The sequence below is a fragment of the Notolepis coatsorum genome, assembly GCF_963971535.1.
Source record: "Notolepis coatsorum genome assembly, chromosome: 17".
Taxonomy (NCBI): Eukaryota; Metazoa; Chordata; class Actinopteri; order Aulopiformes; family Paralepididae; genus Notolepis; species Notolepis coatsorum.
The window spans coordinates 58,477,172-58,502,489 of record NC_140181.1 but is presented as its reverse complement, the minus strand read 5'-3'; the positions used below and the strand labels follow the sequence as shown (position 1 = coordinate 58,502,489).

The 25,318-nt window shown below is 49.8% G+C and overlaps 1 protein-coding gene across 1 annotated transcript in view; it reads left to right on the top strand.

The window, feature by feature from the left end:
* Nucleotides 1–25,318, top strand: part of prkcz (protein kinase C, zeta) — a gene marked incomplete at its 5' end in the record, with an annotated part of 473,324 nt that overhangs the window by 436,894 nt on the left and 11,112 nt on the right. Inside the window, one exon of the mRNA XM_084334199.1 lies at nt 2,171–2,286. Coding sequence (XP_084190325.1) covers nt 2,171–2,286 — 116 coding nt within the window. The remainder of the gene's footprint in view (nt 1–2,170; nt 2,287–25,318) is intronic.

Here is a 25,318-nt window from a genome sequence, read left to right as displayed (position 1 = left end):
ATGCCACAGAAGGCATTAAATAATAATTATTTTCAATAATTTCACAATAATTGCATAATTGTGCCTGAATATCTGAGTAATTAAAGTAATTATACATTTGTCCAAAATAGCTGGTTCAGGTATGGTTAATCCAGCTGCCCTGTGATCAGATGAATCCATATTATTTATTTTTCCGACATCAAATGGGTAATCTTTTATCGTACAAATATTGTCATATTTATTGAAATAAAAAAGGAGGCCTTGGTCTCTGGTCTGCATGCCCTTAACAATTATGTGTATTGAGCTGTACTGTATTGTACCCATTCTGCAATCTGTTAATAAAATGTTCAATCAATCAATCAATCAATCAATCAATCATAAGTGACTCTCAGCCAAGGCCGAATCCAATCTCAGGGATGTTTGGGGAATCTCGCTACCAGCCCTAATATGTCGCAAATCAGCCTGAGATAAAATATCTTGTCGTAAATCTGTTCGGGAATGACACCCATTGTTACTCAGCTGATAGAGTTGTACCCTTCCTGCTGACTTGTCTTACAAAAACTTGTAAGTCGCTTTGGATAAAAGTGTCAGCTAAATGACTAAATGTAAATGTAAGATTTGATTTGATTTTATTACGGATCCCCATTAGCTGGTGCCATGGCAACTAGCTAGTCTTCCTGGGGTCCACACAAAAAAACATACAAAAACCATTATTATTGCAAAACAAAGTTATTAAAAGTCAGTACTCAACACACAATGCACAATGAAACTAACAATTAAGATGGCTAAAATTACATGCAAGCAAAGAAACAGAAAACAAAAAAACAAAACAAAATACTTTACAGTGATTGTTTTTAAAAGTGAATCTTTTTAAGAATTGCTTTCAGAATGTTCATCAATGTTCCTAAAACATCAATTTCACCATACCTTTCAAAAGAAAAAAAAACACACACAAAGTAAACAGAAGAAGTTTTGGATAACATGGCTGAAGCTACACTCATGCATGACATATATAAATGTCCTTCCGGATTATGGCTCCTTTAAGTTTCTTTTTGAAACTGTCCTTGTTTTCCGTCCGTATAATATGTAATGGGATCCTATTCCAGTATGTTATGGCTCTATACATTGCCGTTTTCTTTAGAGCGTTGGTTCTAGGCAGAGGTAGGGTAAAGCGACTACTTGAAGCATGTCTGGTATTATGGTCATGTCTATCATTGGTGGATAAAAGCATAGAATACAATTGAGTGGGTTTACCCAAGGTACAAATGTTCTTTAAAAACCTAATCAAACTGCATGGTAGTCTCTCCTCTCCTCCACCCTAAAAGTGGAGAGTGTAGCACTCAAGTTCGGCACTGCTAGGTGAACAATATCCCTGACCCCCACCAGAGGTGAATCCCTCCTGCTGACTTGTTGTACACAATCTGTAAGTGGCTTTGGATAAAAGCATCAGCTAAATGACTACCGTAAATGTAAATGAATGACACTCTCTCCTCCATTAGGCACTTAGCCAATTCCCAGTGGCCGTGGTTGTACTGGGCAGCTCCCAGGTGTGAATGTGTGGAACTGTGTGAATGTGAAGTCAGGGTGTTACTGGAAAACTATGGGTATTAATTCCATGGACCACTTTATGGGTGATTCCTAGGGTTGGGTACCGTTCACATTTGAACCGATACCGGTACCGGTACCTGTGAATCGATAGCGGTCCCCAACGGTAGCTTTTTTCGGTACTTTAGTCTCTAAAAAAGTTATCTACCTACCTCAGTTGTAAAAAAAAAAATTCCAAACTTCAAATAATTTATCATTATTATTTATTTAGAACAATTTGTTAATATATATAATTATATATATATAATATTGCAGCGAGCGCTGTCTGCATCTAGCTTTGTAAAGTGTAACCACACTTGCAACCGTTTTCGGCTTGCCATTGCCCCGACTGCTTTGTTGTTGAATCGAGTCAAATCCTAGGTAAGCGTGTATGTATTGTGTGTGTGAACGTTGATAAACGAAACGTCGATGTAATTTTTACAGTACGGAAATGTGGCACTGTTGGATCTGACGTGAATCGGTACTCGATAGTACTGAGGTGATTCGGTCCGTACCCTTAAAAGTACCGGATTCGGTACCCATCCCTAGTGATTCCGCACAAAGCGTACATTTATGTTCCTGCTGTCATTTGTTTGAATCCCTCCAGCTCGAGAAGAAACTGGTGACTCCGCCCTTCAAACCTCTGATAAACGACGACTACGGCCTGGAAAACTTTGACACCCAGTTTACCAACGAGCCAGTGCAGCTAACGCCAGACGATGAGTAAGTCCCCCTTCATTCTCCCAGTGACATCAGCAAAACCACTAAAGCATGTTCTGGGCTCTGCTGGGTTTTCTTTTTGTTGACGTTTGTTTTGTTTGTTTTGTTTTCTTCCCGGCAACATTCCATGTAATAACATACACCTAGAATAAACGCAGGGTGACAAAAAGTCCTCATCATCATTATAAAGTTGAACAAATTCAAATGATTTGTAATGGAAAGTTTCATGTGTAGTTCAGTCAAGTGGACACACACACACATGTACACACACACATTCACAATGGTCCCAGGACCTCAAAGGCACACTTTTAAAGATGAAATTTAACCCTCCGGGGGGCGCTCTACTCCAGGCCAAGTCTAGTTCCGTGCTCTACTCCAAGACATCAATATGGTACTAGAATATGTTTTAAACGGGACATGTTATGTATTTTACATGGCTTCCTTTTTTTATTTTTATTTTTATTAATAGTTTGAAACACAAAACAGCTCAACATAAATACAGTACAATACAGACAAAACTAAACTCACAAACAGTACAATACAAATAAAACTAAACTCACAAACAATACAATACAGACAAAACCAACAGTACAATACAGACAAAACACACTAACAAAATGGGGGGGGGGGGGTGCAGATAAAACACTTCTACATTCAGTCATAACTATTCTCCAAATATGTCCTTATAGATATAGATCCAGGGATATATGGCTTCCTTGAATCTGTGGAACATGTTTGTTATGTTTTTCCAAAGAAATTAGTCTTTTATACATTTTATAATTTATTTTCCAGCACCTCTTTCTTCCCTTGTTATTGAACCGTTCTTGGTGGGTGTAGCAATACACCACATTTTGAATTAATTATTTCCTTCCCTGCCTGGCTACCCCACACGCAAGAGTAAAAAAACATACTTTACAAACAGAGCAGTACATTAGGTAGTCAGTGTTCCCGGCTCCAAAAAGCACAGCTAATTGATTGAGCTAATTCATTACATTGTGACATAGAAAAGGTCAATTCTGCCCAGCTTGTTTAGGCTTGTTAAACTGAAGACTTCCAACCCCTGGTGAAACGGCAAGGAGTTTACAGTACATGTTATTTTCCCCCAGTGCCTAAATAACATGTCAGACTGCTCCATACGAAGACTAGGCCACACCCACTTTCCATAATATTACACATTTGGCGGACACTAGGGCTAGGAGGTATACCGTCATGGATCGTATACCGTCAAAGGTATGGATTTTTACACCACCGTTTTCCACAATATAATATAGGGGGGTGACAGTGGCTCAGGACTGGAGGTAGAACAGTCGTCTGGTAATCTGAGGGTTCCCGGTTCTATTCCGGCTCCTTGAGCACTTGACACTTAACCCCTAACTGCTCCCGCTGAGCAGGTTGGCACCAGGTGCTGCACTGTGGCTGCCCACTGCACCTAAGTAGTTGGGTTGGGTTAAATGCAGAGGACACGTTTCCCCAAGGGGATAATGAAGTATAACGTAACCCTTTCACTACCACACTACAGAGGACAGCAGGAGACGCACACACCACTGATGATTAACGGGGCTACCGTGGACAGGGTGAGCAGCTTCAAGTACCTGGGGGTCCACATCTCAGAGGACCTGACATGGTCAACACACATAGACACAGTAGTAAAGAAGGCGAAACAGCGTCTCTACCACCTGAGACAGTTAAGGAAGTTCAGAGTATCGGGAAAGATACTCCAGTCCTTCTACTCAGGAGCTGTAGAGAGCATCCTGACCGGAAACATCACTGCCTGGTATGGAAACAGCACGGCACAGGACAAGAAGGCCCTACAGAGAGTGGTGCGCTCAGCCGAGCGTACCACGGGTATTGCACTACCCCCCCTGCAGGTTCTATACAACAAGAGGTGCAAATCCAGAGCCTGCAAGATAATGAAAGACCCTCACCACCCCAATAACAGCCTGTTTCAGCTGCTGAGGTCAGGCAGACGCCTGCGAACCCCAGCTACTAGGACAGAGCGGCTTAGGCTCAGCTTCTTCCCCCAGGCCATCAGAGCCATGAACAATGAACATTGAGTGCTCAGAACATTGAACTGTCCACACACAAGCACACATGAACACACACACGACACGCACACTGTGCACGCTCACACACGAGCAGCCACTTAACACTTTAACATGAGCGGGCACACACTCATGTCGCACACACGCACACTTATGGCCAAGGAAAGGACACTTTAAATTAGAATAACAGGAACAGTGTATTGCACTACCAAAGCTAACTAGCATGTCCCATATGCTCTGTAAATAACTATGTACAGATACCGAGATGTCACTCCATGTTACCTGCTACCTGTTACTGCACAATGTTGTTTCCTTCTTTTGATTCTATTATATGTACCACTGTATTGCACATCGTTGCGGGCAAGACCACCCGCATTTCATTGTATACCTGTATGCCGTGACAATTAAAACTCTTGACTTGACTTGACTTGAAGGTTAACCTTCCACTACCACATCGTTAACCATCTGTAGTGTGGTAGTGAAAGGGTTAACCTTCTGTAGTGTGGTTGTGAAAGGGTTAACCTTCTGTAGTGTGGTTGTGAAAGGGTTAACCCTTTGTCATGTGGCAGTGAAGGGGTTAACATTCTGTATTGTCACAGTGAAAGGGTTAACCATTTGGTAGTGTGGTACTGAAAGGGTTAAACTTAGGAACAATCAACATTTTTGGAATATTAGCTTATTTGCCATCTTCTCCAGAGTCAGACAAGAAGATAGTACAGAGAGAGTGACCCGCAGTGTGCTAGGTAGTTTACACAATGGGAGTGGATAGGGACCATTAGCCTACTGTCAAAAGTAACAAAATACACTTTCCAGCAAGTGTCTTATTTAAATGTTGTGACTTGTGTAGTTACCACGTGTAGAAAAATACATTGTTATTTCTACACGTTGTAAATACACAAGTCAGAACATGTAAAAAAAAAAGTGTATTTTGTTACTTTTGACGGTAGACTAATGGTCTGTATCCACTCCCAGTCATTGTGTAAACTAGCTAGCATGCTGTGGGTCTCTCTGTACATCTTCTTGTCTGACTCTGGGGATAAGATAATTTCCCAAAAAGTTGACGTATTCATATAACTTAAAAAGATATCAAAGCACATTTGAATTTGTACTGGAAAACGAAATATCGTAAGAATAAATTGGGGGGGCGAAAAAAATTGTGACATGGTGTTTTGGCTTTATTGCCCAGCCCTACTGGACACTGTTCTCCAAAGCCCCTTACAGTACTGTGAAGAGGGGGGGCACACATGTAACTGTAATCACATTACTTTCTCACATTACGCATTACTGCTCCAATTTCAGTAAATCACATAACAGTTACTGTTATCTAACAAACAGGCCGTTACTTGCGCTACATTATCGTTCCCCCTTCTTTTGTTATGGATTCAAATATGTATTGATAAGCTTCCTCGAAATAAATCCCTCCTAGTTTAATGCTTGTTCAGTACACACGAGACGTTAGAGGAGAGAGAGGAAATGAGATACGTTACCGCTAGTTTACAGCTTGTTCAAGTGTGCACACCGAGAGAGAGAGAGAGAGAGAGAGACCTATTCTGTTTGTGATGGATTAAAATAGATACTGCAATTATCCCCTTAAGGCATAACCTTAAAAACCCCTCATAGCACTTCTTTTCATCCTCTTGTCTGTCTCAGGTTGCTGTCATAACGCTGTGTTGTGGATAAATATTGATAAGATCCCTTATGAATTCCTTCTGAAAAATCCCTTCTAATTTACTGCATACTCCAATTGTGCATCTGAGTGAGAGAGTAGATGTCAGAGAGAAAGAGAGAGGAGACTACTTTACCCCCAAGTTTACCACTCATCCAAGTCATTATAGAGAGAGAGAGAGAGAGAGAGAGAGAGAGAGAGAGAGAGAGAGAGAGAGACTACTTTACCCCCTAGTTTACCACTCGTCCAAGTCATTATAGAGAGAGAGAGAGAGACTACTTTACCCCCTAGTTTAGTTTACCACTCGTCCAAGTCATTATAGAGAGAGAGAGAGAGAGAGAGAGAGACTACTTTACCCCCTAGTTTACCACTTGTCCAAGTCATTAGAGAGAGAGAGAGAGAGAGAGAGAGATTTGTTACCCTTTCTATTGTAATAACCTTTTAATCACAAAATGCCCCTATTTTAACACATTGGGTGCCAAACACGGCTTTTTACGTTTCTGGCCCCCAACCGCTGAGTGCCAAAAACGTATAAATACGTTTTTGGATCGTTTGATCTTTTTACTTTGATCCCCGCTCTACACAGTTGCCCAGAGCGATCTGCATCATTTAGGCATGTCCCGACAATTTTGAACTGCATTCTGATCGACCATCACCAGGTGGCAGTATCGTCCCGTGTCTGAACTGCATGGGGCTCTGGTATGATAGCCAGATGCACTTTCAGTTTCTCCTCGCGAGTGGCCACTCCTTCTCCCGGGACAGAAATTCACAGTCCTCGCCTCTGGATTGCGTTGCATGAGCGCATTTGACCATCGAAACGTGTATAAACATAATATATACACTGGTAATCGCGATGGCGATGCGATCACTTGGAATTATTCTTTTGGAATACCTTCTGGCTAAGGTAAGCTACATTCTATGTCTATTTTACCTAATCTGAAACGTGTTTTTTTAACGATCACAGTTCTGTGTTTCAACGGACGAAAAGCATGCTCGGCAAACGCGATCATAGTTTTGAGTTAAAACGACCCTCCCCCGCCGCCTCCCTTGATGATCTTGATGATGGTATATGTAGAAGGGTGGATTATCCCTGCTTATGGGAGTAGTTATACACAGCCACCTGGTAACGGGATGCAGTAGATTTCAATCTATCTGAACCCCCGTCTTTGGGCCCGGAACGTCGTTCTGGAGGGCGGGCAGCAGGAGCGGATGGGGCCCAGGATTTACTAACCTGGGGGGTGGTACTCTGGTCTTCCTCGCCTTCCAGGGCGGTCAGCAGTAGCTCCCCACACACTCTCACTTCCCCCAGTACCTCCGTTAGCCCTCCCACACCTGGTGACTGTTAGTTCAATAAAGATATTGGGCTCCCCTCAGAACAGTACCCTTCCTTGACCACCTGTAGAGACCTTTAATCATATGCTGTGAATAGGGTGGAAGGGTTAAATAAATATACTACAGTCATATATATTTACCCGGTAAACAAGGTTAGAATATGGGCTCAGAAATAGACACACACACCGTGCTCCCATCTACGTCTCCTTTATATAAGCCTGGTCAATTAGCAAGTTACAGTTTATACTTTATGTGGTTCATATGGCATATATTCGGCACTGGGTGCTCTCACTTGCATTATAGGGGAACGCTATTCCCAACATAGGAACCTAGTGCTCAATACATTATTTCAAAACCTCGCTTGGATTAGGGGAAGACCCAGGCACATGTCAAGGAGTTCAATCGGAATTCAAGAACGTCACACAGTTATCACAATACACAAAAATAAGTTACATGTGGGCCCACGTTACCAAATAAAAACCTACACTAAAGCCGGCTTATAATGGTTGGGGTACCCCTAGACAGTGGTCGTTAGCGTTCGCTCAAATGGATACTGTTTTGGCACACGAAGTACCGCTGTACTTAACCAAGATGGCGGATCCACTCTCACCACCCCTCCTTCGGGTGACCAGATGGCCGTCGGGCGATCCTGCGAGCACAGCCAGCGGGCTGGGGTAGGCAGCAGGGGCAGTGGCTGAACTGGAGGAGCGTGCTGTGTAGTGGCGACCTCTGCTGGAGGAAGAGGTGTCCTCTGCTGCGTTGATGAGACGTCCACTGCGGGGCTGCTGACTGGGCTGGTGCGCTCTAAACTGTTGGCTACCTTAAACACAGCTAAACTGTGGGTCTTAGTGAACCCTCCTGCTATCGTCTGTACTGCTAACGCAACGTGGCTGTATGCACCACCGGTCTTCAGCGACGCTCGCCTGGTGGTATACTCGAGTCACTATAGCCGTTAGCAGCATGCTAATACACCGCTCACACTTCTAGGATAACACGTTATCTATGGACGTTGGTTATTCTTTCCGTATCGCTTACTCACACTTCTCTATCGCTTGTACTTCTAGGATAACCTGTGTTATAGCAAGTACTTATTATCTCCCGTTGCTCTTCAACGGGGCTCTTCAACGGGACTCTTTAAACGGGGCTCGTCCGCTCACGTCCGAGTTCACTGTCGAAGAGGACTTCCTTCTGTTCCGCCCTCCAGGTAATCATCTCTCACTCGCTGCTCCTTTCTCCTCTGCTCCACCTGCCACCACTGCCCCCTGCTGGCGACCGCAACTGGTCCCACTATAGGACACTCAAGGCAGGGAGAAAGATGCTTCAATGTCATGTTAATGGTCCATATCGAAGCCGGAGAAAGAAGAGCACCTCGCATCATTAGTCCGGGCGAGATATCAAAAAGGAACACTGTTTATCACATTCTTTATGCACACAGGGGAAGTAACAAGTTAGTCAGCACTTCTGAATACTTAGCAGAATATTCAGGATGCTACATTTCCCCCCACTTTAAACTTGCCAAGTCCTCTGCAAGTTACCTCAATGAAACCAGTTTAATACATGAAAACGGTCCTTAGACCAACAGTTTCACACATTGTTTCATCAATTGCACACACTGTTCCACAAACACACTTTTTAGCACATAGTCCTGGCGATACCGAGCGGGTAGCCGACCTCTGGTGCTCCTCTGGGGCCGGGTTCGCTCGACCCCCCTCGCGTCTGACTCTGTGTCAGATTCGTCCGTCCCTGCCGGCAGGTCATTGGCCACGGCTTCGCCCTCCGAGACCTATGATGAGCCGCCAGCGGCGCCCTCCTCGCCCCTGTCTCCGCCGTCCTCTCCTGAGGGGACCGACTCCACCTCTCCTCCCTCGTCTGGCGCTGTTTTAGCGACGACCCGCGGGGCCCTGGGTGGGTTACACGCCCTAGGGTGCGGTTCTCGAGGGTAGACGAAGGCACCCCCCACATCTGATTCGGATGAGCTCCGCGATCCCATTGGGATCCTCCGGGGAGCCCTCGTCCGCTCTTCCAGGTCGGAGGCCGGGAAGGAGCAGATCTTGAGTTGATCTCTATGCACGGTCCTTTCGGGGCCCCCTCCTTCGGGACGAACCGTGAACACTGATGTCCCTTCGTGGCTCTGCTTAACCACCATGTAGGGCGTGGGCTCCCACTTGTCCTGTATCTTGTTGCGGCCCTTGGGTCGGTGGTCGCGTATCAGGACTCGGTCCCCCGCCCTTAAGAGTGCGCCCCTGGACTTCCTGTCGTATATCCGCTTGCGTCGATGAGACGCGTGCTTCGTGGTGGCATTCGCGGCCTCCGCGGCAGCCTTCAGTCGCTCGTGGTGTCCCTGGACCCATTCGCCCAAGTTCTCTGCACCGTCGTTGACGACATCCCTGCCCCCCAGGACGTCTCGGGGCATCCTTGCGTCCCTCCCGAAGAGCAGATAGAAGGGGGAGGAGGAGTGCACGTGGCAGTTGTACGTGAGTACCAACTCCGGCAAGTGTTCCTTCCAGTCTCTCTTCTTGTCCGCGGGCAGGCTACGCAACATGTCGTGCATGGTTTGGTTGAACCGTTCGCACTGCCCATTTCCCTGGGGGTGGCACGGCGTAGTACGGCTCTTCGAGATCCCATAGAGCCTACAGAGCTCCTTGATCACACTGAACTCGAAATTTCGCCCCTGGTCGGCATGGAGCCGGGCGGGGCAGCCGTAATAGACGAACCAGTGTTTGATGATTGCGACGGCGGTGGTCTTTGCGGTCTGGTCCTTGGTCGGGATGGCGATGGTGAACTGAGTGAACATATCTGTCAATACTAGTACGTTCTCATAGCCGCCCGCCGACATCTCTAGTAGGGTGAAGTCCATGGCTAGGACTTCCATGGGTGCCGTTACATTGGTGCAGGTCATCTGGGCGTGTCCCGGGCCAGTGCACACCGCTTGCACTGCTGCACCCAGCTTTTCACCTCTTCGGCCATCCCGACCCAGTAGTAGCTCCGCCGCATCAGATCTATGGTCCCCCTCCCACCGAAGTGTCCCCCGTCTTCGTGCTGGGTCTCATAGATCCGCCACCGCAGGACCGCAGGTACCACCAGCTGTAGGACCTCCTCCCCGTCGCGGGGGTCGCTGACGCATCTGAACAATACTTGTTGGTGCAGACGGAACCTCTCCCACTGTCCGTACACCTTGCGGAGACCTGAGTCCATTTCCTGTAACTGGGTTTTAGAGGGCTGGATCCCCCAGGTCACCGCCCGCCACACCGGTCCCAGTTCGGGGTCGTCTGCCTGAAGTTGCCGTAACTCCGCCCAGCTGTACCCGCTGTTCCCTTTCTGGGTCCCGATCTGTCTTGCGACAACTGTCGAAACCCCCCGCGGTTCGGTCCGTCCCTCAGGGCTTAGTAGAGCCCGGACTTCGTCCGCCGGGATTACCACATAGCCGTCGCGTGCGACTAGGGCGGGGGCCCTCGATGGGGCGGCCCGTTCCTCGGTGTCCAGCCGAGTATGGGTGCCCGTCGAGTATGGTATGGGTGCCGTGATCGTGAGGAAGTCCTTCTCGGTGTCTTCCACTTCCGGTTCTTGCCTCATTGGCATGTGTGACAGGGCGTCGGCATTCTGGTTGAGCCGGCCGGGTTTGTAGTGGACCACGAAGTCATACTCCAACGCTGCTCCACTGCCCCCAGATTGGCCGTGCCCAGGTACCGCAGCGGGTTGTGGTCGGTGACCACGGTGAACTGAGCGTATAGCAGGAGGTCTCTGAACTTTTCTGTGATCGCCCACTTCAGGGCGAGGAGCTCCAGCTTAAACGCGCTGTAGTTCTGGTCATTTCTCTCGGACTCTCGTAGACCTCTGCTTGTGAAAGCAATGACGCGCTCCACGCCCCCTTGCTTCTGGCTCAACACTGCCCCCAGCCCCAAGTAGCTCCCGTCTGTGGTCACGATGAAGGGAAGTCGGAGGTCCGGGTAGGCCAACACTGGGGGCTTCATGAGGCACTCCCGCAGGTGGTCGAAGGCCTCTTGGCACTGGGGAGTCCACTTGAAGGCCTCGGTCCGTCCTTTAACGAACCCCTTCTTTTCTTTCCCCATCAGGGCATGCAGGGGCTGGGCTATTTGGGCGAAGCGGGGGAAGAAACCGCCGGTAGTATGACAGGAACCCGATCACCTGTCGCACCTCTTTCGCCGAGCGTGGCGCCGGCCAGTCCTCTAGCGCCTTTACCTTGTCGGTGTCGACCTGGACACCGGCCGCTGACACGATGTGTCCCAGGAATTTCACCTCTGTCTTGAGGAGAAAACACTTCCTGGGCTTGAGTTTAACCCATGCTCATGGAGGCGCCCGAACACCAGGTCCAGTTTTTGGCAGTGACTCTCGAAGTCGCTGGCGAACACCAGCACATCGTCCAGGTAGACCAACAGGACATCGAAGGCCAGGTCTCCCAGTACCGCGGTCATCAACCGCTGGAATGTCGCCGGGGCGTTGCACAGCCCAAAGGGCATACGGGTCAACTGATAAAGGCCGAAGGGCGTCGTGACGGCCGTCTTCTCCTGGTCCTCTTCTTTCACCGCCACCTGAAAGTAGCCTGCCGTGAGGTCGAGAGAGGAGAAGATCCTGGCCTGCCCCAGGGCGTCTAGGGACTCCTCTATACGGGGTAGAGGATACGCATCTCGGTGCGTCACATTGTTCAAGCGGCGGTAGTCGCAACAGAACCACACAGAGCCATCTTTCTTAATTACGATCACGGCTGGCGACGCCCATGGGCTACAGCTCTCCACGAGGACGCCTTGGTCTACCAGGTCCTGCACGTGCCGTTCTTTCTGCCTCATGGCAGCGACAATGCGGCGCAGTGCGACACTTCCGGCGACGACTACTGGCGAGACGCATCCCCTTGATCCTTTTGAAGAGGCCGTCCACTCCGCCGAGTACGTTCATCCCCAGAAGTCCCTGGACGGCGTCTCTCGCGGGTCCTCGGAGGGGGTCGTCTTTCACGATGAATATGCACTTCCCGGGGAACGTCATTTCCAAGTACTTCACCTCCGCGTACAGGCACCCGACCACGGGGATCTCCAAACCGTTGGCGGCCGTGAGGGGTATCCAGTTGGCGGAGGTCAGCTTCTGTTTTGGGAAGTTTCGCTTGAAGTGGCTTTCCGACATGGTCGTAACCTCGGCTCCAGTGTCGAATAGGCAGCGGGTGTCCACACCGTCTATTTGTACCTCCAGGGTGAAGCATTCCTCGTGTACATTCTGAGCCTCCGGGCCCTCAGCGACTGGGTCAGCGGCTCCTGTCGCGACGGCGTCAATCGCCCTTTGCAGTCGGGGTCTCGACGGGCCCGCCGCTTCGGGAGCGGGGGAAGGGACGGGGCGTGGTCCACCGGCGGGGCAGGGGCAATCTCTAGCGATATGGCTCGGCTGTTGGCAGGTGTAGCATATCAATCGCCCGTCCTCGTCTCGGCGGGGCGTTCCACGCGGGGCCGCGGACACGTCTCCCCTGGGCCGGACGCCTCTCCGGGGCACGTCTCGCTTCTGCTGCAATGCCTGGAAGAGCTGTTCCTGGCGCGCGCTCAACCGCTCTTGGCCTGCGAACAGCTGTCGGATCGACTCTTGGAGTGTGTCTGCGCTAGGAGGGGTTTCACGTCCCTCCGCGGCGGCGGCGTGGATCAGGCCCCGGGCGGGACCTTTAGTGGGGGGCAGGACCATCTCCTCCTCGGACCAGTCTATCGCCGCCCTCATCAAGTTGAGGAACGTCCGTCTCCCGTCCTCCCTCACGTACTTCCTCATCTCCCGCCTCAGCATCTCGTCCCTCAGGCCGAGCACAAACTGCTCCTGCAGCCGGGCGGCAGGATCGGTGACCTGTCCGGGGTCTCGGCCCTGAATGCGCCACATCCGCTCCTGTAAGTCGTACGCGAACTCTCGCACGGTCTCATCGTCTGATTTCCGGCGGTCGAGGAACTCTCCCAGGCGGACACTGACTGGGGTTTTGTCTCCGTACGTCTCCTGCAGCAAGTGAAACAGGGCGTCTGGCTCTGGGGCGGTTCCTTCCATGACGAAGCGCACCGTCCGCTTAGCCTCGCCCTTTAAGTGCTGCTGTACGAACTCCGCCTGGTCGTCGCCGGGCACTCTGCTGATTCGGAATTGGGCTTTCATTTCCCGGATCCAGTCCTCCACCGGCGACTCCCCTCTCTCTTTTCCCCCTCCGAACTCACTGCATTTTCGGTCCTGTTGGACATACACGGTCTGCGGGCGGGATTCACGGCCCTCCCTGTCGAGGGCGGCTTGGGTCCTTTCCAGGGCCAGCGCCTGTCGGTCCAGGAGGCCTGCTTGTCGGTGGGCTTTGTCCGCCAGGGCCTTCACTTGTGCGGTCAATTCCTCCATGGTCTCAGCCTCCTCTTTCTTTGCTTCGGGGGCGGCGTCTTGGCCGTCTCGTTGCTCCCGTAGAGCCGCCTGAGTGTAGCGCTTCTCCTGGAGTGCCTGCTCGGTCGACTCCTTCACTGCGTCGGCTTGCTGCTTTAGGAGTGCCGCCTGAGTCTGACACTTCTCCTGCAGCTCCTCGAACTTCGCCGCCATCTCCTGCGCGGGTCCCTTCTTCGGACATCATGGTCTCTCTACTGGTCGACGTCAAGGAAGTGGAGTAGGATGTTGATCCTGTTCGTGACGCCAAATGTAGAAGGGTGGATTATCCCTGCTTATTGGAGTAGTTATACACAGTATTTCAATCTATCTGAACCCCCATCTTTGGGCCCGGAACGTCGTTCTGGAGGGCGGGCAGCAGGAGTGGATGGGGCCCAGGATTTACTAACCTGGGGGGTGGTACTCTGGTCTTCCTCGCCTTCCAGGGTGGTCAGCAGTAACTCCCCACACACTCTCACTTCCCCCAGTACCTCCGTTAGCCCTCCCACACCTGGTGACTGTTAGTTCAATAAAGATATTGGGCTCCCCTCAGAGCAGTACCCTTCCTTGACCACCTGTAGAGACCTTTAATCATATGCTGCGAATAGGGTGGAAGGGTTCAATAAATATACTACAGTCATATATATTTACCCGGTCAACAAGGTTAGAGCTCAGGGAGCAAAGCGGTGGCTCAGGGAGCAGAGCGGTGGCTCAGGGAGCAGAGCGGTGGCTCAGAGCGGTGGCTCAGGGAGTAGAGCGGTGGCTCAGGGAGTAGAGCTCAGGGAGTAGAGCGGTGGCTCAGGGAGCAGAGCGGTGGCTCAGGGAGTAGAGCTCAGGGAGCAGAGCGGTGGCTCAGGGAGCAGAGCGGTGGCTCAGGGAGTAGAGCTCAGGGAGCAGAGCGGTGGCTCAGGGAGTAGAGCTCAGGGAGCAGAGCGGTGGCTCAGGGAGCAGAGCGATGGCTCAGGGAGTAGAGCGGTGGCTCAGGGAGCAGAGCGGTGGCTCAGGGAGTAGAGCTCAGGGAGTAGAGCTCAGGGAGCAGAGCGGTGGCTCAGGGAGCAGAACGATGGCTCAGGGAGTAGAGCGGTGGCTCAGGGAGCAGAGCGGTGGCTCAGGGAGCAGAGCGGTGGCTCAGGGAGCAGAGCGGTGGCTCAGGAAGCAGAGCGGTGGCTCAGGGAGTAGAGCTCAGGGAGCAGAGCGGTGGCTCAGGGAGTAGAGCTCAGGGAGCAGAGCGGTGGCTCAGGGAGTAGAGCTCAGGGAGCAGAGCGGTGGCTCAGGGAGCAGAGCGGTGGCTCAGGGAGTAGAGCGGTGGCTCAGGGAGTAGAGCGGTGGCTCAGGGAGTAGAGCGGTGGCTCAGGGAGTAGAGCGGTGGCTCAGGAAGCAGAGCGGTGGCTCAGGGAGTAGAGCTCAGGGAGCAGAGCGGTGGCTCAGGGAGTAGAGCGTTGGCTCATGAAGCAGAGCGGTGGCTCAGGGAGTAGAGCTCAGGGAGCAGAGCGGTGGCTCAGGGAGCAGAGCGGTGGCTCAGGGAGTAGAGCTCAGGGAGCAGAGCGGTGGCTCAGGGAGCAGAGCGGTGGCTCAGGGAGCAGAGCTCAGGGACCAGAGCGGTGGCTCAGGGAGTAGAGCGGTGGCTCAGGGAGTAGAGCGGTGGCTCAGGGAGCAGAGCGGTGGCTCAGGGAGCAGAGCGATGGCTCAGGGAGCAGAGCGATGGCTCAGGGAGTAGAGCGGTCGTCTGGTAGGATGCCCGTTTCAGCATACTGCTCTCCTGTGAAACATATCTATTTGTACGTGCTTTGCGGCCCGCCCCTCTCTACAACTACCTAGAGTGTGAGAGTTTACAGTGCGTTGTGCGGTCAGCAAAATAGTTCTGTTTCAAATGGAACTGTTTCAACATTTGGATTGCGATACATTTCACAGGAGAGTGTACTGCGACCGGTAAGAATATACACTGCGCTTCCCGTCTCAGAAAAGCACATTTATAGTTGTTTTTGCAAAGGATTTATGATTGCCCATTGTCTGTTATTGTAGCCCAGTGATTGTAGCTAGCTCAATACTGGACCGATCAGTGGAATGATGTCTCTATGTGTCAGGGGCAGTGGGAGGACTTGTTAGGTGGCTGGCGCTGACCATAGACCACGGGCTTGGGACAGGCTTTCCTCTGTATTAACTTGTCCTTTACCTGTAGAAGACAGGTGAGAAGAGCGACATTGTTCGGAGCAACGGCACTCTGTGCTACACAGGAAAGAGCCTTGTCTGCCAGGTCAAACAGTTGGCGTTGGAGAATCTGTTTAGTTCGTTTCTCGTCTGGATGCCAGATGGAATCGTGACAGAGAAGAGAAACAAGTCTTGTTCAGCCGCGGCACGCCCACTTCCTGCTGCTTCACAAATCCATCTACCTGCCTATATGGGAGGTAGGGAACAGCGGTAGCTGTAATCCCAGTCATGGCTAAAGAAGCACCTGCCTCTGCTGGTGACCCTGAACAGGGCTGTTTGGTTGGTGGGAGCCGAGTCCATCTCTGCGTTAATCAGTCAGTCTAGAAGCATCTTCTTGTAGAAGACGTCGAGAAGAGTGTGGAGGGTAAAGGTAAATGGAGTGCATTTATATAGAGCTTTTATCAAAAGCGCTTTACAACTCATGCCTCACATTCACCCATTCACTCACACATTGACACACCGACGGTGGAGGCAACCATGCAAGGTGCCAACATGCTCATCAGAAGCAATTAGGGGTTAAGTGTCTTGCTCAAGGACACTTTGACACGCTGCCGGGAGGAGTACGAATCTAACCAGGAGCCTTCAATTACAAGGCCACTGTCGCGCCTCCTGAGCCACTGGGGGGGAGCTACCACACCTGCTTATATGCATAGCAGGGGACTGTGGTCCTGGTCAGTCATAGGTGTATTGAGTGAAATTCTTTCAGGGGAGTCCAATATAAATGGTAAATGGCTGCATTTATATAGAGCTTTTATCCAAAGCGCTTTACAATTTGTTCCTCACATTTAACCCATTCACTCACACATTCACACACCGACAGTGGAGGCGACCATGCAAGGTGCCAACCTGCTCATCAGGAGCAATTAGGGGTTAAGTATCTTGCTCAAGGACACTTTGACACCCTGGCCGGGAGGAGCGGGAATCGAAACTGGGAACCTCCGGATTACCAGATGACTGCTCTACCTCCCGAGCCACTGTTGCCCCCCAATAGACGCTGAAGCCAGTATCAGATATAACTGTGTAATTTGGTCCCATATAGTAATAATATTAATGAAAATAATAATGCTTCTTCTTCTACTACTACACATCCTAACCAATACTCAATATGCATTAATATACCGTTCAGGAACCATATTGGAAATATGTTTTGTTTTGATGATTTCACCTGGCCAAAAGTTAGCCTTTGCGTCTTTGGTTTCAACTCAAAAACCAAATCAATACAATCAATTAAGCAACACTCAATGCTAATGACATTTACATTTACATTCCGCCATTTTCCCCTTTGGTTGTATTATATTCCTGTGACGCAAAGTCGGCAGTGCCCAAAAGACTTCTTCTGCATTCAATGAAGGAAGAAATACCCCCCTCCCGCAAAGTACAATGACGTCTTTATCCATGTGGGTCAGTGTTTTGATTAACGCAGACATGTTGCCTGCAGGGGGAATTAGACGGGAACCCGTACTTTAGATTAACTGGTGGAGAGAAACGGCCAGAGCGATTTGGCACCACAACAGACACGCTGTGGGTTCCATTGTTGCAGACAGTGCGCCAAAGCACGACAAAACAAGCCCAGCCACCACCACCCCACCGCCCCCACCCTGCCGTCACAAAATGGATTCCATGAGGCTTTGGCGGGGGTGGTGCCAAATAGATATTACCCAGCTTATGTTAGACAACATTTTCATTTAAATCCATGCCGGATAAATTTCCGAGGCTCCAGTTTTGTATTATTACATTGATTTTAGTCAACGTTTTTCACAGATTTTCAGACCGCAAGCTGGAAAGTGGTGTGAGAGCGTTTATAACCCAACCCCCAGGCAGGCCTTTGTGAGGTAATTCAGATCTTACAAACAAACAAACAAACAGCAATGTGATCCCCTTTGAGCGTTTCAAAACTAAGCACAGACATTTCAGTGTGCATGAATTAGAATCACAAAAACCAATGAAACTACTCAACTGACAATGAACACTTATACGTCAACCGTGTCTATCGTTGAAACCATAGAATGAGAAATGATAGAATAAAGATGCTTGGGACCTCTGTAGAACGACACGCTAAAATGCAGACCATGTATTTGCGATGTTGCAAGGTTTGCGGTTGGCTCCTGTTGCCTATCATCCTATTAAATAACTTTAATTCGAATAACGAATTGTAAAATGGCATTTATGTTGTCAGTTTCGGGATAGAGAAATCTGTTCAACCGCCTGCATTTGTGTAAGGCTGCCAACTGGACCAGATAACTCTTCAGCTGCTCCGCTCGATGCTGAGAGCGACACATGAAATGCCCGAACTTTTCCCCGCTTGGCTTGACGCGAACACTTTGAACACGCAACCAGGGATAACTCACAACCTTGTGCGATAGCGCAGAGGAGGCCCTCGGAGCATCCAATGTTAATTTGAACCTTATTAAATGCGCATCATCCGCTGTACCGATGACAGACGCCTTCAGGTATCTACCCCGAGGCTGTCCCTACAGTGGGTGCGGTTGCCTACATCGTATGCTAGACGTCTTCAAACCGGGCCCTGGCGCACGGCCTCGCGGCTCATTAACGGGTCTTCAGGGGGCTCCGGCGTTTGTCTGAGCTAATATGCGCGGGATTTGACGGCGACGGCCTATGACACTCTGCGGCACACATACTGCGAGGGAGGGGACGTGAGAGAGGGAAGGGTGGGGAGGGGGTGCTCTCTGCCAGTTCAGAAGGGAGAGATATCAAGCTGGCATCAAACGCCATAGCAGCCCACGCTACATCAAAAAGAGACACGCACTCCGTGTCTTTCTACCCCCCCCCCATCTCCATCTCTTTCTCTACGCAGAGGAAGGGGGGTTGACGTCGCCCACTCCTGCTAGGAGGGGTGATGCAAAAGCCACCCCACCCATTCCCTCCCCCGCCTGCATGTGTGCTGGCTTTGGCACAGGAAGAAAGGGAAGTGGGAGACGTGCAGGGAGAGAAGGAGAGGGGGAGGGGGGAGAGAGAAAAGGGTAAACCCTCCATGTTAGAGATTTGCTTTGCAGCATTAAAAACCCAGGCATCTTGGGGGCCTTTGCCAGCATGGCCGGAGGGGGGGTGGGAGGCTTTAGTCAGCTCATGCCAGCCCCCTGACTTTGTCAGTCTCAGGAAGTGGCAGACTCTGCCTGCGCCGGGGCAAAAGACGTGTGGCGTCGTCACGTTTAATTTTTGTTGTCGCAGGATGCGGATTGTGGCCAAAACTGGAACTGTCCCTGCGGTGAACCTGTTGCTTATTGAAAAGACGCCGATTAGTCTTGCTTATTTAATGTTCGCGGCGGAGGATTTACATTTTTCATTCTTTTGGCAGTCATGTGGGTTTCGTAGTCAAACTAAATGTCGTTGTATGAACTGACTCCAGACCAGCCGGTGTCCCACACTTCACTGGCATTTGTATCCATTTCTTTCCTTTCCCTGAATATCTTCCATCTTCTTCTAACCCAACCCTCTCTCACTCTCTCCCTCCTCTCTCCCCCATCTGTCTCTCTCCCTCCTCTCTCCCCGTCTGCATCTGGTAACGCTTTCAAACCATCCCTGGAAGAAAAAAAGAAGAAAAAATAAAGAGTGCAACATTTGCGCTAGTGAGCGGTGTTTGTTTTGGTCCGCTCCCAAACCTTCCCTCCTCTCTTGTGTTTCCCTTTTTGCGGTCTCTCTCTCTCTCTCTCTCTCTCTCTCTCTCTCTCTCTCTCTCTCTCTCTCTCTCTCTCTCTCTCTCTCTCTCTCTCTCTCTCTCTCTCTCTCTCTCTCTCTCTCTCTCTCTCTCTCTCTCTCTCTCTCTCTCTCTCTCTCTCTCTCTCTCTCTCTCTCTCCCTCCACCCACTCACCGACTTCCCTGTTCCACACACACTGAGCTCCATGGTTTCGGTCCAAAACCTCCAGCTTTGCCATTTCTTTCCCCCCCGATTCTGGTTGTGCCGTTGTTTATTGACATGACCGCTGCTACAGTGAGAACATTGGACATGAGATACGATGTTATGAGGAAGGGGAGAACACGTTTTGAGTTTCACATGATTACTATTCCAATTAGCAAACCAAAACGGTGCGCTTGATTTAGTGTTCCTCGTCACGCGTTAACGTGGGTGGGATTCGCAGGTTTTTTAACCAACATTGCCATTGGCCCCTAAAGCCAGAGCTCCACCCATCTGGTTGTGCACTCAATCTGGGGGACTCAAATCAGCGCACCTATTGTTTTAACCTCGAAGACCTTCTCCAGAGGATCTCAAGGGATCTCTCCCAGCAAGAGGCCTCCTTTTCTGGGATACAATTCCTGCCTTCCTCCCACCACGACTCACACTCGGATGAGGAAACAGCCTGTTGCTGTGGGAGAAGCAGCAGCAGTGCTTTGGGAGCACATTTATTTTTACTCAGCCACTCTGAGCGCTGGTTGCAGGGCTCTGCTCCATTTAGCCATGATTACAACTGTGTTAATGGAAGCGGCATGCTGGGAGAACAGAGCACACAGCAAGCCTTCCACCGCTGATTAGTCCACATCGTGTTCTCTCCCCGCATCCCCTCGCGTCCCGCACTGGGCTCAAAGGGACACTGTTATCCGAGGCCTTGGGTTGATCTCTCAAACAGCGAGAGACAGGTTTTTATTCCCCTCACAATAACCTCTCACCTGAAGGAACCCTGTGTGTGCTGTGACATAAAATGCCTGCAGGGTAGGATTATTTAATATCTACCTACCGCCACATTAATGAGTCATTCTGAGACAAACAAAGTGGTGAATTAGAGCAGCGTGGTGGCAAGCCAGTTGGACAGGAACGTGGCTCAGTTAAGCCATCAGGTGGGTTGGAAGAGGATGCTGGAAGTGAAGCAGCACATCCAAACATCTTTCACTTTGAACTCCTAGTGTATCTGGATCTCAGCACTGGGTCCAACTTCAAGAACAATGTTAACACATGTTCACCAGCACAGCATTGAAATAAAAGTAGAGATTCTAAGGCCATAACTGTTTCAAATATGCCATGCTAGCTATACATCACTGGCAATACGTCATCGGCACTGCATTTTGATCACCACCCCTCTTTTTGGGTGAAAATGGCGGTCAATAGGAGCAGTGTCTGTTTCCCCCAAAAGTAGCCACAAATAAATAAATGATCAAGTACCTGGATAATGTGGATACTAACCGACTTAACATGTCCTAATAGAAATGGTGATTAATGGCACAATGCCCTCTCAGGTTTGACTCAACTGAAGCATTAACATCAATAGGTATAGGTAATAGAATGCAAATTCCATTCACTTGGTTAGGCTACAGATTTTTGTATCTAGTTAGAAGTGTAATAAAAAGTATTATCATTGTCAATATAGCCTAAAAAATGCATACAATTTGACATGGGAGGGTGGGGTGTTGAAATGTCCTTGAGCAAGACACTTAACCCCTAACTGCTCCCAATGAGCAGGTTGGGACCTTGCATGGTTGCCTTGTGAATGTGTGAGTGAATGTGAGGCATAAAGCACATTGTAAAGCACTTTGGATAAAAGCGCTATATAAATGCAGTCTATTAACCATTTACAATGCATTTTTATTTATTTTTATCCACGTTTTCTCCTCTTTTTCTATTTGTCTCCCATCCCAATTCCAATGTGCCAATTCTCCCCCCCCCCCCCCCTGTCTTGAACGTTGCTCGCATATGCCCCCCACTGGCCGGTTGTAGGGAGGATAGAAGCATTGCATCACGTGTCCCCTCCGGTACACGAGGAGGTAGCCTGTCACATCTTTTCACCTGCCAGCGCGGACTCTCATTGGTGAGGTGTAACGTGTGGGAGGCTCACACTACCCCCGCCATTTCCTGTCTCTGCTGTGCAGGCGTCCCCAACCAACCTGTAGGAGTCGCTGTCCACAACGTCCAGATTACCACCCCTCGACTTCCACCCGCTAATTCTGCCAATTGAATTAGTATGACGGCTGGCCCAAGCCGGAGGCAGCGCCGACAGCCGGAGTCGAACCCCGGTGTCTCTTGCGTTGGTGATGAGCGCAATGTCCGCTGCGCCACCCAGCCGCCCTACAGTTCTTCTACTCTGAATACAAGCTCGCTAACACATATTTCCACCACTTAACTGTCACCGGCACCTATAGTTGCCGTTTTGCACTCGCTGCACTTTGGCCTCGTTTTTAAGGCGATCCAATGCTTTTATGCCAATGAACCAATACATTGCTTGAAAGCTAAGATTGTCACCGTTCGATTGATACCCTACTCAAGGTATTAGGTGGTCGCATAAAATAAATAATTACCGTAATGTATTCTCATGAAAAACAGGGGCATTTCAGTTATTCCAAAATGTACTTCAAATGGCAACAATAGTCTATCTATCCAACTATATCTGATGTTGGATAGATACAGTAGGCCATACTTGTAAGTAGGAGATACGCATTGTATGTTTGGTCTTTCCGTAGGCTACATTGACAGTCAGAAAACAAGGACACTTGTTCTCATTATAAATTCAACTGGTCTTACACAAAGTGCCATGCCCGTGAGCTTCCACTAAGGGGCCACTAGGGGCAGAGTGGCTAAGTGTGAATTAATGACTGAATTAGTGAGTTAGTGACATTGCCGATCATAGAGCTGCCAGTTCCCAGTTCGATTCCCGCTCCTCCTGGGCAGTGTGTTGAATTGTCCTTGAGCAAGACACTTAACCCCTAATTGCTCCGAAAGAGCCTACTCCGTCGGTGTGTGAATGTGAGTGAATGGGTGAATGTGAGGAACAAAATTGTAAAGCGCTTTGGATAAAATGGTAAACCATTTACCATTTAAGAGCACATTTACTGTCTGATGGTCAGTCTGTTGCTCAGCACATCGACTAGTAATATGAGGGTAGTTCAACAGATTCACCAGATGCTCATGTGGTACAACGGGTTAATAAACATTAGCCCAAACCATGAAAAGTTAATTACTTCCGTATTTGTGTTCATAACGTTTTTAAAACCGTTGACGTGTGGGGGTCTGTCTTTATCGAGCAGCCAAAAAGGTTTGGGACGCTGGTTTGTGATTTGTATTTGATTGCTGCCTGTGTGTGATGACCAGTTCCATTAGTGTTGTCTTTGTATTGCTGTTGAGGATGTGCAGGCTGTGGCTGACTGTGTGGGAGATGGCTTGCCTGCCTCACTGTCATTGTCAGGCTCGTGGGTTCTGTGGGCGTATGACATAAATACATTTCAACATCTCATGTTCTGATAAAAAGAGGTTTCTAATTCTACCCAGACTACCTACACTACCCAGCCTACACAAAGATGTGTTTTCTCCTTATGGTTAACCCATCTTGGAGGCATCACTTTGCCTATACAGATTGTTATTTGTGCAGAACTTGTCACCAGAGTGCCTTTTTTCCACATTCTTCCTCGGGAGAGGGAGAGGTTCTCTGTACTTCCCTGAAATCCAAGTTGCATGTGTGATACCACTAATGTCAAACCTGTCATGGTCCAATACTGTATGTGGTAACTTGACACCTTTAGCTTCAGCATACACATAAAGCTGAGTAGGACTTATGAGACATAATTGAGCAGGGGAATCATATGCTTCGATCATAATGTTCTAAGCCCTTATACACAACTTGAATGGGTGCCTAAACAGATTTATGTTATTAAAATAAATTATTATAATATAACTATAATTAAATAAATCTCTAGGTTTCCAGATACCACTTCTATGTGGCATCTACTGTTGACCTGCTATCTCCCCCTGTGTGGCTCTCAAGAGGGTTAAGGGTTAAATACATATGGAGGGGATCTTTAACCCCTTAAGCCAGAGATTCATATCACGCCATAAATCAATACAGAACGTATTAATTAATGTTGCGTTTCTTTTTCAAATGTAGCCAAGAGTAAAGACCCTAACCCTGTCAAAACAGCAGTCAAAGTGTATATTTTCAACACTACGTTTGTTTACCAATGATTTTAAGTGTTATTAGCTAAATTTGAGTTTAGAAATATCTCTGCGCATCCCGACGGAAACCGGATGAATTAGACAGTAATAAAGGAAGCTTGTTGGTTGTTTGGTCTTGTAACCCAAGATTGGAAGCACATAATAGGTCGAGTAGGGTTTCAATCAAACTGTGGCCATTTTAGCTTTCCAACAATGTGTTGGTTGATCGCAATAACACAGCCTGTGTGAGGTTTTGCCCGCTGCTCACTACCTTTTCTCTGTCTTCTTTAAGCCTACTGTTAGGAATTCCCTATTCTCTGTCTTCTTTAAGCCTACTGTTAGGAATTCCCTATTCTCTGTCTTCTTTAAGCCTACTGTTAGGAATTCCCTACTCACTCTCTCTAGCCCCCACCCTCTCGTTCCTTACCCTTAGTGGCCACACCTGTTTGATATTCTTTTATCTCTCGCACCTGTGGTGGCAGGCTAATTAGTTCCCCTGTGGGCTTTAAATACCAGGGCGCTTCCCCTCGTTTTGGCGTGGGGTCGTGTTGTATACTTGCCGAGTCATATTCTCTAAACATCTAGACTCTTTCGGGAGATCCTCTGTCTGCCTATGCTGTTCCATTCTCCGGCGTCAAGATGTTTGCTCCAGCCTTCGCCAGCTGTCGCCGTTGCCTGTGGGGAAGACTGGTCTGCGCTCCCTGTACTTCCACGGGAGGCACCCCAGCGTTCCACTGCAGACCCCCGCGCAGCTGTTCGTCCTGACGCACATCCAGACCAGCGCAGACGCTCTCCAGTCCTCAGCGCGCAACGCGCATCTTCCAAGGACGCTCGAGCTTGGCACGCTCCTCCAGACCAGCGCGCAACGCGCATCTCCCGGACCCTCGAGCTTGGCACGCTCCTCCGTTCCAGCGCACTGACGCGCATCTCCCGGACCCTCGAGCTTGGCACGCTCCTCCGTTCCAGCGCACTGACGCGCATCTCCCGGACCCTCGAGCTTGGCACGCTCCTCCGTTCCAGCGCACTGACGCGCATCTCCCGGACCCTCGAGCTTGGCACGCTCCTCCGTTCCAGCGCACTGACGCGCATCTCCCGGACCCTCGAGCTTGGCACGCTCCTCCGTTCCAGCGCACAGATGCGCATCTTCCAGACCTTCGAGCTTGGCACACTCCTCCTCGCAGACGCACCCCGAGGCGTCTCTCGGTTCCGACAGCGGCTACCCGGTGGACGACGCTCTCGCCACCGCCACTGTCCCGACGCGCACACCAAGGTGTGGCGCGCACTCTGTTCCTCGGCTCCGACAGCGGCTACCCGGTGGACGACGCTCTCGCCACCGCCACTGTCCCGACGCGCACACCAAGGTGTGGCGCGCACTCTGTTCCTCGCTCCGACAGTGGCTACCCGGTGGACGACATCCTCGCCACCGCCACTGTTTCCAGCTCCCTGTTCCGACGCGCACACCAAGGTGTGGCGCGCACTCTGTTCCTCGGCTCCGACAGCGGCTACCCGGTGGACGATGCCCTCGTCACCGCCACTGTTCCAGCACTCTG